Raw genomic sequence first — 16680 nt, forward strand, 5'->3', positions numbered from 1 at the left:
GTGGGTAGAGCTTTCAGGACAAGGATAAGGAACAGTGGTAGTCTAGTGGGTAGAGCTTTCAGGACAAGGATAAGGAACAGTGGTAGTCTAGTGGGTAGAGCTTTCAGGACAAGGATAAGGGACAGTGGTAGTCTAGTGGGTAGAGCTTTCAGGACAAGGATAAGGGACAGTGGTAGTCTAGTGGGTAGAGCTTTCAGGACAAGGATAAGGAACAGTGGTAGTCTAGTGGGTAGAGCTTTCAGGACAAGGATAAGGGACAGTGGTAGTCTAGTGGGTAGAGCTTTCAGGACAAGGATAAGGGACAGTGGTAGTCTAGTGGGTAGAGCTTTCAGGACAAGGATAAGGAACAGTGGTAGTCTAGTGGGTAGAGCTTTCAGGACAAGGATAAGGGACAGTGGTAGTCTAGTGGGTAGAGCTTTCAGGACAAGGATAAGGGACAGTGGTAGTCTAGTGGGTAGAGCTTTCAGGACAAGGATAAGAGGCAGTGGTAGTCTAGTGGGTAGAGCTTTCAGGACAAGGATAAGGAACAGTGGTAGTCTAGTGGGTAGAGCTTTCAGGACAAGGATAAGGAACAGTGGTAGTCTAGTGGGTAGAGCTTTCAGGACAAGGATAAGGAACAGTGGTAGTCTAGTGGGTAGAGCTTTCAGGACAAGGATAAGGAACAGTGGTAGTCTAGTGGGTAGAGCTTTCAGGACAAGGATAAGGGACAGTGGTAGTCTAGTGGGTAGAGCTTTCAGGACAAGGATAAGGGACAGTGGTAGTCTAGTGGGTAGAGCTTTCAGGACAAGGATAAGGAACAGTGGTAGTCTAGTGGGTAGAGCTTTCAGGACAAGGATAAGGAACAGTGGTAGTCTAGTGGGTAGAGCTTTCAGGACAAGGATAAGGGACAGTGGTAGTCTAGTGGGTAGAGCTTTCAGGACAAGGATAAGGGACAGTGGTAGTCTAGTGGGTAGAGCTTTCAGGACAAGGATAAGGGACAGTGGTAGTCTAGTGGGTAGACCTTTCAGGACAAGGATAAGGAACAATGGTAGTCTAGTGGGTAGAGCTTTAAGGACAAGGATAAGGGACAGTGGTAGTCTAGTGGGTAGAGCTTTCAGGACAAGGATAAGGGACAGTGGTAGTCTAGTGGGTAGAGCTTTCAGGACAAGGATAAGGAACAGTGGTAGTCTAGTGGGTAGAGCTTTCAGGACAAGGATAAGAGGCAGTGGTAGTCTAGTGGGTAGAGCTTTCAGGACAAGGATAAGGAACAGTGGTAGTCTAGTGGGTAGAGCTTTCAGGACAAGGATAAGGAACAGTGGTAGTCTAGTGGGTAGAGCTTTCAGGACAAGGATAAGGAACAGTGGTAGTCTAGTGGGTAGAGCTTTCAGGACAAGGATAAGGGACAGTGGTAGTCTAGTGGGTAGAGCTTTCAGGACAAGGATAAGGGACAGTGGTAGTCTAGTGGGTAGAGCTTTCAGGACAAGGATAAGGAACAGTGGTAGTCTAGTGGGTAGACCTTTCAGGACAAGGATAAGGGACAGTGGTAGTCTAGTGGGTAGAGCTTTCAGGACAAGGATAAGGGACAGTGGTAGTCTAGTGGGTAGAGCTTTCAGGACAAGGATAAGGGACAGTGGTAGTCTAGTGGGTAGACCTTTCAGGACAAGGATAAGGGACAGTGGTAGTCTAGTGGGTAGAGCTTTCAGGACAAGGATAAGGGACAGTGGTAGTCTAGTGGGTAGAGCTTTCAGGACAAGAATAAGGGACAGTGGTAGTCTAGTGGGTAGAGCTTTCAGGACAAGGATAAGGGACAGTGGTAGTCTAGTGGGTAGACCTTTCAGGACAAGGATAAGGGACAGTGGTAGTCTAGTGGGTAGAGCTTTCAGGACAAGGATAAGGGACAGTGGTAGTCTAGTGGGTAGACCTTTCAGGACAAGGATAAGGGACAGTGGTAGTCTGGTGGGTAGAGCTTTCAGGACAAGGATAAGAGACAGTGGTAGTCTAGTGGGTAGAGCTTTCAGGACAAGGATAAGGAACAGTGGTAGTCTAGTGGGTAGACCTTTCAGGACAAGGATAAGGGGCAGTGGTAGTCTAGTGGGTTGACCTTTCAGGACAAGGATAAGAGACAGTGGTAGTCTAGTGGGTAGAGCTTTCAGGACAAGGATAAGAGACAGTGGTAGTCTAGTGGGTAGAGCTTTCAGGACAAGGATAAGAGACAGTGGTAGTCTAGTGGGTAGAGCTTTCAGGACAAGGATAAGAGACAGTGGTAGTCTAGTGGGTAGAGCTTTCAGGACAAGGATAAGAGACAGTGGTAGTCTAGTGGGTAGAGCTTTCAGGACAAGGATAAGGAACAGTGGTAGTCTAGTGGGTAGAGCTTTCAGGACAAGGATAAGACACAGTGGTAGTCTAGTGGGTAGAGCTTTCAGGACAAGGATAAGGGACAGTGGTAGTCTAGTGGGTAGAGCTTTCAGGACAAGGATAAGGAACAGTGGTAGTCTAGTGGGTAGAGCTTTCAGGACAAGGATAAGAGACAGTGGTAGTCTAGTGGGTAGAGCTTTCAGGACTAGGATAAGGAACAGTGGTAGTCTAGTGGGTAGAGCTTTCAGGACAAGGATAAGGAACAGTGGTAGTCTAGTGGGTAGAGCTTTCAGGACAAGGATAAGGAACAGTGGTAGTCTAGTGGGTAGAGCTTTCAGGACAAGGATAAGGGACAGTGGTAGTCTAGTGGGTAGAGCTTTCAGGACAAGGATAAGGGACAGTGGTAGTCTAGTGGGTAGAGCTTTCAGGACAAGGATAAGGGACAGTGGTAGTCTAGTGGGTAGAGCTTTCAGGACAAGGATAAGGGACAGTGGTAGTCTAGTGGGTAGAGCTTTCAGGACAAGGATAAGGGACAGTGGTAGTCTAGTGGGTAGAGCTTTCAGGACAAGGATAAGGGACAGTGGTAGTCTAGTGGGTAGAGCTTTCAGGACAAGGATAAGGGACAGTGGTAGTCTAGTGGGTAGAGCTTTCAGGACAAGGATAAGGGACAGTGGTAGTCTAGTGGGTAGAGCTTTCAGGACAAGGATAAGGGACAGTGGTAGTCTAGTGGGTAGACCTTTCAGGACAAGGATAAGGAACAGTGGTAGTCTAGTGGGTAGAGCTTTCAGGACAAGGATAAGGGACAGTGGTAGTCTAGTGGGTAGAGCTTTCAGGACAAGGATAAGGGACAGTGGTAGTCTAGTGGGTAGAGCTTTCAGGACAAGGATAAGGGACAGTGGTAGTCTAGTGGGTAGAGCTTTCAGGACAAGGATAAGGGACAGTGGTAGTCTAGTGGGTAGACCTTTCAGGACAAGGATAAGGGACAGTGGTAGTCTAGTGGGTAGAGCTTTCAGGACAAGGATAAGGGACAGTGGTAGTCTAGTGGGTAGAGCTTTCAGGACAAGAATAAGGGACAGTGGTAGTCTAGTGGGTAGAGCTTTCAGGACAAGGATAAGGGACAGTGGTAGTCTAGTGGGTAGACCTTTCAGGACAAGGATAAGAGACAGTGGTAGTCTAGTGGGTAGAGCTTTCAGGACAAGGATAAGAGACAGTGGTAGTCTAGTGGGTAGAGCTTTCAGGACAAGGATAAGGAACAGTGGTAGTCTAGTGGGTAGAGCTTTCAGGACAAGGATAAGGAACAGTGGTAGTCTAGTGGGTAGAGCTTTCAGGACAAGGATAAGAGACAGTGGTAGTCTAGTGGGTAGACCTTTCAGGACAAGGATAAGGAACAGTGGTAGTCTAGTGGGTAGAGCTTTCAGGACAAGGATAAGAGACAGTGGTAGTCTAGTGGGTAGACCTTTCAGGACAAGGATAAGGGACAGTGGTAGTCTAGTGGGTTTGAATCCAGGCTCTGCCTTGCTGCCACTGTTGCACACTTAAGCAAGACCCTTAACCCTCTCGGCTCAAGAAACGCCGTACAATGGCTGACCCTGCGCTCTGACCCCAGCTTCCAAACAAGCTGGGATATGCAAAAGAAAAAAAATTGTTGTACTGTACACTGAATATGTATATTTGACAAACAAAGGCATACTCATACACATACTGTGTTTTCATGTCTGAATTTGTAGCACTCTGAAGTAGAGTATGATATGATACTGGTAAGAGTGAGTACCCCAGGCTCGTGAATGCCAAATGATATTCTGAGTGAGTAATAAAATATATGCTTGAGTACATTCAAGTTTTCAAGTAAAATTTCCACAGTCACTAAAATCCCACTGTTTTACACTCAAGTCATTCATTAGTGGCTAAATAGCTTGTTTGCAAATGCTATATGTGATGTTAAAATGTTAAAAATACTACAATATAATATTTATTACTATTTTTATACAGGCACTCACCTGCCATTCGTGCTGAAAAGGCAAAGACAATGATGTCATCAAAGGCCCAGGTATAGTCGGGATGAGGTGGGTGAAACGCAAGAAGTCTTGATGCTTCTTTGCGAAGGTCTATCAGGAACGTGGAGTGCACCATGGGGACTGCAAAGCAACCCTTCCTGACCTGTTTGCGCATGGGTATGTAGGCAGGTGTCCGCTTATAGTAACCCTTGAGCAAAAGCAAGGTACAAACGTTATTACAGTTCTAAATACACATACATTCTTGCATATTCATGCTCAGTGTAAAACCCAGAGTGTTTATATTTTACCTGACTGGTCATGCCGCACCAGAAATTGGAATAGGCTGCTCGAGACTCTAGCATTGGCGCAATGATGGTCTTATTCTCTTTGATCAGCTCCCACAGCACGTTTGGGTTAGTCAGGAGGTTGTCACAGTCAACCATCTGATGCACACATCACAAGACATTTGACATTAATAAATAAATAATGAGACAGAAGAGAATGTACATGTTCAGCAGGGATGCACAATAAACCCTATTTTTATCAAAAGCATGACTTTTAGTAAATTTAGCATGAGCAATGTAACATAGATCAGCTTAGATACAGTTAGGTAGTTGACCAATACATCAGAAACTGACTTTGGTTTATTGAATCCTGGTGCCACCCAAAAACCATGTGCTTGAGGCAGGAACACACCCTGGACAGGACGCCAATTTATTGCACAACATGCACTTACTTATTTACTTATTCACTTCCAGCTAGAAGAATTTTAGAGCAGAAAATCTGGGAAAGAAGTATGGGAAAGAAACTGTGAAGATCAAACTCAGGTCCCTAGGACCCATGCTCAACCAGCTGTGCCACTATAATGGTGATTTATGAGCTTGTTTTCAAAATGTTTAAGAGGACAGGTGATAAAGAGTGGGTGCTGCATATCAAGATGGGTCCTGAGGACCTTCCCCTATCAGGGTCAGTCTCTGTGAGATGTTCTGTCGGATGCTCTCACCATGTTGGTGTGCATTACCCTGGGTAATCAGGCTTTCTTTCACTTTTCAAAACATCCAAAAGAGAAGTTGACAGCTGTGAACCGCCCCCTGGTGTGTGTGAGTAATTAAATGTGCCGGTGCATGATACCCTGTAATGAACTGATCCAGGGTGTATTCCTGCATTGTGCCCAGTGTTTCTGGTATGCATGGTGTACACTTAGTAGATGGATGAATGGCTGGATAGATAGATAGCTACTGTAGAGGCTGCTGCTCACGACAAGTGCTAGACTGGACTTACTAAAAAATTTTAATTAAATGGAAGTGGTCAGAATGGCATCTAGAATCCAGAGACTTGTAAAATTTACCCCAGTGTAGACTGTTCATGATTCTCTCACCCATCTACATATGCAGTATACTCATACTCATGGATCTATAAAATACAAACCATTAAATAATCAGCCCACATCTCTCGGGCAGATTCAAGCACGGCCTGGCGCAGCTTCATCACGTGAGCGTATCTGTGATTGGTCCAGTGCTTGGGTCCTTCCTCATCATCATACGCCCTGGAAACATGTGAATGGAAAGTGCAAAAGAAGTCAGTACTTCCTTTAATCCTTCATACATGATTCCACAGGAAAAAGTTACTACATTTTACATTAACGTCATTTGTTTGTTTGTTTGTTTTTACGTCATGTTACGATTTTAACGCCATGTTTTACATTTTGGTTACATTCATGACAGAAACGATAGTTACCCGACACACAAGGTTCATCAGTTTAAGTTAACGCCAAACAGAGTCATGGACAATTTTGTATCTCCAATTCACCTCACTTGCACTTGCATGTGGAGAACAGGCAAACTCCACACAGAAAGGACCCGGACCCCACCTGGGGATCAAACCCAGGACCTTCTTGCTGTGAAGTGACAGTGCTAGCCACTGAGCCACCGTGCCATTACGTCATTTAGCTTTTATCCAAAGTGACAAAGTTATGACTGAAGAATTTTGAACAATTATGTGTGCTTGGGTGGTAAAACACTATAATGATTCACCAATTGAGCTCTTTGTGAGAGCTGCGTAATCTCATATCAGCATCGGTTTAAATCAGCATGTGTTTTTAAGTTTAGAGATGCCTTTAATCAGTTTAGCATGTCTTTCCTCACAGAAACAATTTGGTGCAAACAAGGGCAGATTTTTTTGGGAGCAAAGACATGCTAAATTTATCAGAGACAATAACCAGCATTCAGTATCAGACTGCAGACCCATGGCTTTGACATCAAGTTTAGAATCTGAGTTTTACAAACCTAGGTTGTTCCTTGGGCCTCCACTCCACATAGTGGTACAGTTTCTGCACATTGATGAGCCAGTCTCGAAGCATATATGTTGTGTTATCGTCATTATGGTCTGTAGCAACCCTGTTAAACACAAAATCAAATACACCATGACATTAACTTTATTTGTTTTGCATAGTAATTAAAAATAATTTACACAATTATTTTCAATTCATCAGTTCAAATTTAATTTCATACACAGTCATGGACAAATTTGTGTCTCCTATTCACCTCACTTGCATGTCTTTGGACTGTGGGAGGAAACCATAGCTCCTGGAGAAAACCAACGCAGACACGAGGAGAACATGCAAACTCCACACAGGAAGGACCTGGACCGCTTCACCTGGGAATCGAACCCTGGACCTTCTTGCTGTGAGGCGACAGTGCTACCCACTGAGCTTTATTATGTGCCGAACATTTTCACGGGGAGACAGGTCTGGACTGCAGGCAGGACAATCTAGCAACTGGACTCTCTTACTGCAAAGTCACACTGTTGTAACATGCAATATGTGGCTTGGCATGGTTTTGGATGTCCATGAAAAAGACATTGTCTAGTCGGAAGCCTTTGTTGCACCAAATTGTGGATGTAACCTTCAGCATTAATTATGCTTTCAGAGATGTGCCAGTTATCCATGACATTGGCACCAACACACACCCAACTCACTGCATTGCTCCAACAATATAATTGGTCCTTTTTCGCTTTGGCCCTTAACAATATAATGACCAAGATCTAAGTGTTTCAACTTGCGGTGGGTTCAAAAGTTCAAATGCTTGAACTTTTTAAAAGGCCCAAAATTCATAGTGGCATCCCTCACTGTCAAAAACCACATACATTTCCTATAAGAAAACATTACAAGCATAAATGTTTGTAATGACTTTAATATTCAGTTTGAATGATGCTAAATATCAGTTTCTCAGTTTCTTGTGTTTGTTAATTACATTTGAAGAAGTACAGAAGCTAAAAAAAGCTAACCTTGGTCTCCAACATCTCTTGGCTGGGTTAAGAGAAATATTGTATTGCAAAAACAACGGCAATTTAGCTTTAGTTAATCTTAAAACCAACATTAAATGAAGCCACTTGTTATAAACATAGTTTTAATATACCATGAAGAACCCAAATACAGTGGTACCTTGAAACTTAACGTCAATTGGTTCTGAGACTTGGTTCTGGTGTTGAGTTTAAAAAGCATTCAGTTTCAAGGTATTTTTTTCCCATAAGGATGTATGGGAAACCTGTTAATGTGTTCCATGGTCCTATGGAACTGCATATATTTTAGGCGTATGTAAAATAAAGGGGTTGTTTTTGACACATACACTAAAATAACACGAATATAATATAAAAAACACTGAAATAAAAAGCTGATTCTTACAATTTCTCAGAACCTTGAGCTGTAACACAAGTTTTAAAGTGAAGCATTGAGGAGAATCCAGCTAAACACACAGATACATGTGAAGCTTTCAGAGTGAATCTGATGGTTATTCCACACAAATGCAGATTCGTCTCCTATGCGCACTTTGATTACGTTTTACCGCACTGCTCAAGCCAAGTGCTGAACAAAGCGACTGTTCATTGTTAATTTGAAATTAAATAAACACGTTGAGTTTATGGATACAAATTTATCAACTAAGGGCATTGAGTTTCAAAGATTATGAGTTTAGGGGACGTTGAGTTACAAGGTACCACTGTAACAACATTAACAATGTCATTTTTATCATTACCTGTTTTATCTCTTGCAAAGCTTAGTGATTGATCCTCATTATTTTGTAAGATAAAGAAAGAGCAAATACAGACAGGTCTTACTAATGGTATATGATATTATGCTTGTGTTTAATCTAATATTAAACACTTCTTGTCCTTTACTGTTTCAGTTCACTTTTTCAGCCAATAAAAAAAAACTTAAGCAACATTAACATAAGGGGTAGTGAGATGTCTCAGTAAACTGGCTATGCTATAAGACACATATTTGTCTCCCTTATCGAACAGGAAATCAAAAATGTTAACATTAAAGAAACAACAAGCCACAGTGTAAGGACTACTGATGAATAAAATGGCCAACACATTTTAATAATGCCTCACAGGTCACCATTATATAAGCAGCAGGTGTTACATTTCAGCATGATCCAGTTTCTTTATAAAGGTATAAAATACCAAGATAACATCTTGAGGTGTTCTCCAAATCCAAGCTTTTGGATTTTTGAGAGAAGCAGCTCACACACAGATATACAGAGAGGAAGTCTTCTTCTTAAATAAACTCTTTGTAATGGGTAACAAAAGTGTAACTGGCACCACATGAGAAGTGAAACCGCAAACCCTTCAGTATGATAATCAGGATAGGAGGAAAAGCAAAAACAGTGCAGATGGTTTTAAACAGTCAGTGCTTATGGGTATGTACACCACATTTTTTTTATCAGAGCTAGCTAAAAACAGAGAAAAGCAGGACGAACAGCCTATTCATTAGGAGGTGCAACTGTCAGTGCACTCTCAGTGCTGATCCCAAGCCTAGATAAAAATAAGAAGTGTTGCATCAGGAAGGGCGTTTGGCATAAAACTCTGCCAATCGGGTATGAGGACCATTTTCTTTCTGTGCTACCTATATAGACAACAGTTAAGGAACACAAATCTGCTGAAACCCTTTCAGAAAACAATACACATATGAGAACAGAAAGTCAATTTTTCTGCTTAAACATCAAGTTCAAGTTCAGTTTCACTTCATAGTTTGAAGGCAGCAAGAGACTCAGCAGTTCAAACATAAAGGAGAAGTCTATTTCATCACCTGGGTGCTAGTATAGAGAAGAGCCTTGACAACTGTCTTCCTTACAGTACAGGAACAGTAATCTGAAAGTCGCTGATTCAAGCACACATCCACTGTTGGGCCTTTGAGCAAGACCCTTAACCCTTAACAATTGCTTGGATTGTATAAAGTCACAATTCTAAGTCGCTCATTCATTCATTCATTTTCTTATCCGCTATTTTTTTTATGGGGGGGCTGGAGTCTATCCCAGCTTTTCAATGAGCGCAAGGCACACAGTAACACCCTGGACGGGACGCCAGTCCATCGCAGGGCAGACACATATACACACATACACACACACACACACACTCACTTTATGGCAATTCAGTGTCTCCAATTAACCTGACTGCATGTTTTTGGACTGTGGGAGGAAACCAGAGCACCCGGAGGGACCCCACGCAGACACAGGGAACGTGCAAACTTTGCACAGAAAGGACCCGGACCACCCCGCCTGGGAATTGAACCCAGGACTAAGCCACCGTGCCGCTCTAAATGCTGAAAATGTAAAAAATAAACCAGAAACCATGTGGCTTGTATGATACAATGTACAGAATGGGGTTGGACAAATGCTTTTAGGTAAGTGGGGACTAGCACATTTTTCACTTTGTACACAAGCCTTGTTGTTTTAAATTTAACCTGGACAACTACAGGGAGTCAATGGAAGCAGTTAGGCAATTGACAAGTGTACCTGCCAATAGCCAGGCTGTTACAGCCAGCACATCTAGAAATAGCCAATCATCTCTGCGTAGGTTGACTGTCCAACCGTCCGCACTGCTGAGGTTTGAACCCCTATATCTCAGTGGTAGTGAGCTAGCATATTTTACCCCGTGCCACCCGAGCGCCCTTAAAATGATCATAACTTGTTACTTACTTGTCACAACTCCACTTACCATATAGAAGCACTTTGTAGTTCTACAATTACAGACTGTAGTCCATCTATATCTCTACTTAGCTTTGTTAGCCTGCTTTCACCCTGTTCTTCAATGGTCAGGACCCTCACAGGACCACCACAGAGCAGGTATTATTTAGGTGGTGGATCATTCTCAGCACTGCAGTGACAATGACATGGTGGTGGTATGAGTGGATCAGTGCTGTGTCAGCAGCGCTGATGGAATTTTTAATTACCATGTCCACTCACTGTCCACTATATTAGACACTCCTACCTAGTTGGTCCACCTTGTAGATGTAAAGTCAGAGACGCTGCTGTTTAAGTTGGTCATCTTCTAGACCTTCATCAGTGGTCACAGGACGCTGTCCATGGGGCGCTGTTGGCTGGATATTTCTGGTTGGTGGACTATTCTCAGTCCAGCAGTGACACTGAGGTGTTTAAAAACTCCATCAGCGTTGCTGTGTGTCATCCACACATACCAGCACAACACACACTAACACACCACCACCATGTCAGTGTCACTGCAGTGCTGAGAATGATCCACCACCTAAATAACACAAGCTCTGTGGTGGTCCTGGGAAAGTGCTGACCATTAAAGAACAGCATGAAAGGGGGCTAACAAAGCATACAGAGAAACAGATGGACTACAGTCAGTAATTGTGGAACTACAAAGTGCTTCTATATGGTAAGTGAAGCTGATATGATGGACTGTAAGGGTCTTTATTAATGTGAACAGACTAAATTTTACATATCCCTTTTTTATTCGGTTGAAACCCACCTAAGACTGGCAGCATTTGTAATAAAACTGTTCTGTGTAACAGGCAGCACAGAGAAAATGTCTTGAAATGATTTTTCATTTGGACAAACATAAAAAGAGCATCACATGGGTTCTTCATGCAGAAAGCAATTCCAAAAATGCATTTACCAGATGAGTTACATACACATATTCTAATGATGAACTGCACTGATTGCTTCTTCAACCAATCAGACTGATACATTCTTTCAGTAATTTGTTATTTTATTATTTACACTATGCTTCTAATGGCATAGACTAATGTGCAAGATTAGCCAATTATGATATCAATATTTAGTTATTAGTTCATGCCTGAGCAGGCCTGGTGATAGGGCAGAACTCTGCATCGACAGGCTGCTTTTTAGATTTAGCGACCCATTTCTTTCTTTCCTTTCTCTTTTTTTTAGATACACAGCTGCTGCAAGACAGATGTTTGTAATCCTTAGCACCCCGTTTTCCATCTCTTCTGGGTACGGACACACCTCCAAATGAGGAGGGCCAAAAATGGGTTCTGATACATCTGGCATTAAGCCAACTCAACATTTCAGCAAAAGAACATCATACTATCAGATAGATATGATGAAGGTAGGGTGATGTGGGGATGTTTTTCTGCTTCAGGGCCTGGGTGACTGGCTATAATTAATGGGGTAATTCTGTCTGACAAAAATGCAAACACAGAACTAACCTAAAAGGAAGCAAATACTTTTTCATGGTAGTGTGTTATCCAACGTGACTTACAACTGAGTTAAGCAACTGAGGGTTAAAAGCCATGCTTGAAGGGCCAATCCAATTAGTAGTCCAAGGCCCTTACCAATAACCACCTTGTTTTAGATCATGTCTTGTTAATTTTTAGTCCAGTGCTAAAACAACAATGAATATATGAATACCATAAAACTATTAAAAAAGTAATCAAAACTGGCTGGTCTCGAGAAGTTCTTTTGTAGTTTGTATTCCACATGCTAAGCCTAGCCTTAAGAAACCTCTTGAGTGTAATGAAAACAGGCCTATACCTGTACTGTCTGCACCCAAACTAGTACAAATGCTATGCATACTTTTCCACATCAGCACAGGCACTTAGTGTTTTTTGTTTCACAAGAGCTGAAGCTGATAATGTTTACCCATCTTAGGATATTCAAACTGCGCTGTCAGTGTGGGTGCCCAGGTAAAAATAAAAAGGTTGTATTAAAAAGGACATCTGGCGTAAAAACTGGTTTACAGTCTGGTATACAGACCAGATCTGCTGTGGTGATATCTAATATTTACCTAATATTTTTACTGTGCTTTATTTATTTATTTATTAGTTTTTTGTTTTTTTTTTACGCCATGTTAAACACGTGTGTCATTTAATGGCAGAACTGGGTACTATATACCTGTCTTCTTTATCTTGTCTTTATCCTTCGATCCATTTTATATTTTCATTTTTGTGGTTGCGAGTTAGGTTAATACTGTTCTTGTGTTGTCTTGTTATAAGGATTTCTTTTATGGTTTCAGGCATGTGCACTTGTTGTCTTTCCTTTGTGTATTTAGGGCATTCTATCAAAATGTGTTTTATTGTTATAAGTGGTTTGGCAGGTTTTACAGGTTGGTGGGTTTTATCCTTTTACCAAGTATTGGTGAGTTACTCTGGTGTGGCCAATTCTGTATCTTGTGTATATGGCTTGGACTATGCGTCAGCCCTGGTGAGTTCTTGGTTTAGCATTTATGTTTGGGCGTATTTCTCGGAGTTTGTTGTTTTACTGTGCTTTAACTTTCTTTTAAAATCAAAAGTTAAATCCACTTGTAAGGGGCATGTCTTGTGAGTTCAATGACATCTGTGACCCTGAGTGACAAAACAACTGTACCACTTTTTGTTCAGAAGGCCAAAAATGCAAATGTAATGTAACTGTAAATAGAACATGTGCATCATGAATTGGAGAGTGAGACATATGAGTCAGTGTCCACAGTTCCCAAAGCTGTAATTACAACTGTGATTAAATAGGAAAGGTGATTTAACACAGTGGTTTGTTAATTAGGATTTTAACGTCATGTTTTTACACTCTTTGGTTACATTCATGACAGGAACGGTAGTTACTCATTACACAAGATTCATCAGTTCACAAGGTTATATCGAACACAGTCTTGGAAATTTTTTTTATCTTCAATTCACCTCACTTGCATGTCTTTGGACTGTGGGAGGAAACTGGAGCACCCAAAGAAAACCCACGTGGACACAGGGAGAACATGCAAACTCCACACAGAAAGGACTCTGACCGCCCCAACTAGGGATTGAACCCAGGACATTCTTGCTGTGCGGCAACAGTGCTACCCACTTAGCCACCGTGCCACTCCTAATGACATCTGTGACCCTGAGTGACTAGAACTGTACCACTTTTTATTCAGAAGGCCAAAAATGCAAATGTAATGTAACTGTAAATAGAACATGTATGGTGCATCATGAATGGCAGAGTCAGACATGGACTGTTGAGCAGCTGAAGTTTTGTATCAAGCAAGAATGAGCAAAATTCTACTTAGAAAACTGCAGCAATTAGTGTCCACATTTCCCAAAGCATGCATTACAACTGTGGATAAAAAGGAAAAGTGATTTAACACAGTGGTTTGTTTATTGTTTGTTTATTAGGATTTTACCGTTTTACACTCTTTGGTTACATTCATGACAGAAATGGTAGTTACTCATTACACAAGATTCAGCAGTTCACAAGGTTATATCGAACACAGTCATTGACAATTTAGCATCACCTCACTTGTATGTCTTTGGACTGTGGGAGGAAATCGGAGTACCCAGAGGAAACCCACACAATCATGGGGAGAACATGCAAACCACATAGAAAGGACCCAGACTGCCCCATCTGGGGATCAAACCCAGGACCTTCTTGCTGTGAGGCAACAGCGTTACCCACTTAGCCACGTACCACCAACACAGTGGTAAACATGCCCAACTTAAACTTGCAATTAAATTCTAGATTTGTTTATATTTACATAATATAAATAAATTGGTCCATAGAAACATTGTAAAACTTTATTTCTACTTTTATCAGTTAAAAAAGGATAAAAAGAATGAACAAATAAGAAATATTAGTTGTTTATAGCATGGCCTCTTAATTCCTTGTCTGTGTTAAAGGGTGGATGGGGTCGGCATGGTGGCTCGGTGGGTAGCAATGACGTCTCGCAGCAAGAAAATCCTGGATTCGATCCCAGATGAATCGGTCTGGGTCCTTTCTGTGTAAAGTTTGCATGTTCTCCCTGTGTCTGTGTGGGTTTCCTTCAGGAGCTCCGGTTTCCTCCCACAGTCCAAAGAAGTGCAAGTGAGGTGAACTGGAGATACAAAATTGTCTGTGACTGTGTTTGATATTAAACTTGAACTAATGAATCTTGTGTAACCAGTAAAAAAGTTGTGTAAAAAATAAAATAAATCATGGGTGAATGGTGATGTTGACATGTACACTGATGAGGCATAACATTATGATTACCTCCTTGTTTCTACACTCACTGTCCATTTTATCAGCTCCATTTACCATATAGAAGCACTTTGTAGTTCTACAATTACTGACTGTAGTCCATCTGTTTCTCTACATCCTTTTTAGCCTGCTTTCACCCGGTTCTTCAGTGGTCAGGACCCCCACAGAGCAGGTATTATTTAGGTGGTGGATCATTCTCAGCACTGCAGTGACACTGACATGGTGGTGGTGTGTTAGTGTGTGTTGTGCTGGTATGAGTGGATAAGACACAGCAGCGCTGCTGGAGTTTTTTTAAATACCGTGTCCACTCACTGTCCACTCTATTAGACACTCCTACCTAGCTGATCCACCTTGTAGATGTACAGTCAGAGACGATCGCTCATCTATTGCTGCTGTTTGAGTTGGTCATCTTCTAGACCTTCATCAGTGGTCAAAGGACGCTGCCCACGGGGTTCTGTCAGCTGGAGAGTATATCACCAGTGAGGTGTTTAAAAACTCCAGCAGCACTGCTGTGTCTGATCCACTCATACCAGCACAACACACACTAACACCACCACCATGTCAGTGTCAGTGCAGTGCTGAGAATGATCCACCACCTAAATAATACCTGCTCTGTGGTGGTCCTGTGGGGGTCCTGACCATTGAAGAACAGGGTGAAAGGGGGCTAACAAAGCATGCAGAGAAACAGATGGACTACAGTCAGTAATTGTAGAACTACAAAGTGCTTCTATGTGGTAAGTGGAGCTGATAAAATGGACAGTGAGTGTAGAAACAATGCCTTATCGGTGTATGTGCCAGATGCGAACAAAGCTCTGCTATTAATATGAAGCTGCTGGAACATGTGTAAGTGTCCTCAGTCAAGCAAGCTTTACATAACCATTGACTTTCTGTCCAGCTTTAAGCTGGTAATTTTGGAGCACTTATTTCTTGCACTCAAATAAATACACGTGTGTTGCAGTCATTTAATTATAAAAAGTACAAATGCATAAATAATTAAAAGCCAACTCTGGAACAGAACTGTGCGTTAGTACCGCCAATGCGTGCAGTATCGTGATAACGGTTAGTGAATGATGAATCGCGTTACTCTGATTTGTATCCCCCAGTGGAGGCGTGTTGGAAAAAGTGACTTACCAGATTGCAATCCTCTCTTTGGGATAGTTGAGTCTCTCTATAGCTCCGAGGAAATACGGTAGAGAATGAGCAGAGTTTCTGCAGATTAAACCCAGAAGAACCCGGGGGGCGAGCAGAGCAGATTCAGCACTCCAGCGCTCCTCAGGAAAATACCCCCAAACCTGTCCATACAACAAGCTATACACACTCAGCACCAAGCCAAACATCGCCCAGAACAACTCAGAGCCTCCACACTGTAGCCTTAAAACGCTCTTAACACTAAATCTCTACACACACCAGCGAAATATCTCAGTCACGCTGCTTTAAGTTCGGGTCGAATATGTCGACCGACAGAAAAAAAGTTCCAGTGACAACGCTGCAGTTAGCAACTTAAAGGGGAGGTTACGTCAACGCTTAAAGGGAAAGTACTGGCATTTAAGGGCCGCCTCTTAAATCGCATACTGAAGTGATCATTACATTCTCATCATTTAGCAGACGCCTTTATGCAAAGCGACTTACAATACAGTATACAGTTTGAGCAATTGAGGGTGAAGGGCCTTGCTCAAGGGCCCAACAGTGGCAACCTGGCAGTGGTGGGGCTTGAACCAGGAACCCTCTGTTCCTGTCCAGTACCTTAACCACTAGGTTACAACTGGCCCCACATCAGCATCAACAAACCCTAATACTTCCCAAGAGTACACGCTGTGTACACTTCCCTAAACTCTCTTGGGGTTGAAACTCTCTGAAAATGTTGTTGACAGTCATATTTCATTCAGATAGGGTGACCATAGTTTGGACAGCACGGTGACTGAGTGGGTAGCACTGTCACCTCACAGCAAGAAGGTCCTGGATCCTTTCTGTGTGGAGTTTGCATGTTCTCCCCTTGTCTGCGTGGGTTTCCTCCCACAGACCAAAAACATACAGCCAGGCTAATTGGAGACACTGAATTGTCCTATAGGTACCTAGTCGCTAGGATGCATAAACCGGTGCATTGTAGTGCC

General features: G+C 42.4%; 1 protein-coding gene across 1 annotated transcript in view; it reads right to left on the reverse strand.

Moving 5' to 3' along the window:
• The window catches only part of colgalt1a (collagen beta(1-O)galactosyltransferase 1a), a 29025-nt gene extending 13119 nt beyond the window's left edge, over positions 1 to 15906 (reverse strand). Inside the window, exons 1-5 of the mRNA XM_062990831.1 lie at positions 15701 to 15906; positions 6614 to 6724; positions 5757 to 5874; positions 4637 to 4771; positions 4332 to 4536 (exon numbers count right to left, since the gene is read on the reverse strand). Of these exons, the coding sequence (XP_062846901.1) occupies positions 4332 to 4536; positions 4637 to 4771; positions 5757 to 5874; positions 6614 to 6724; positions 15701 to 15906 (775 nt within the window). The remainder of the gene's footprint in view (positions 1 to 4331; positions 4537 to 4636; positions 4772 to 5756; positions 5875 to 6613; positions 6725 to 15700) is intronic.
• Between the last annotated feature and the right edge of the window lie 774 nt (positions 15907 to 16680).

This window comes from Trichomycterus rosablanca, chromosome 2 (genome assembly GCF_030014385.1).
Source record: "Trichomycterus rosablanca isolate fTriRos1 chromosome 2, fTriRos1.hap1, whole genome shotgun sequence".
NCBI classification, from domain to species: domain Eukaryota; kingdom Metazoa; phylum Chordata; class Actinopteri; order Siluriformes; family Trichomycteridae; genus Trichomycterus; species Trichomycterus rosablanca.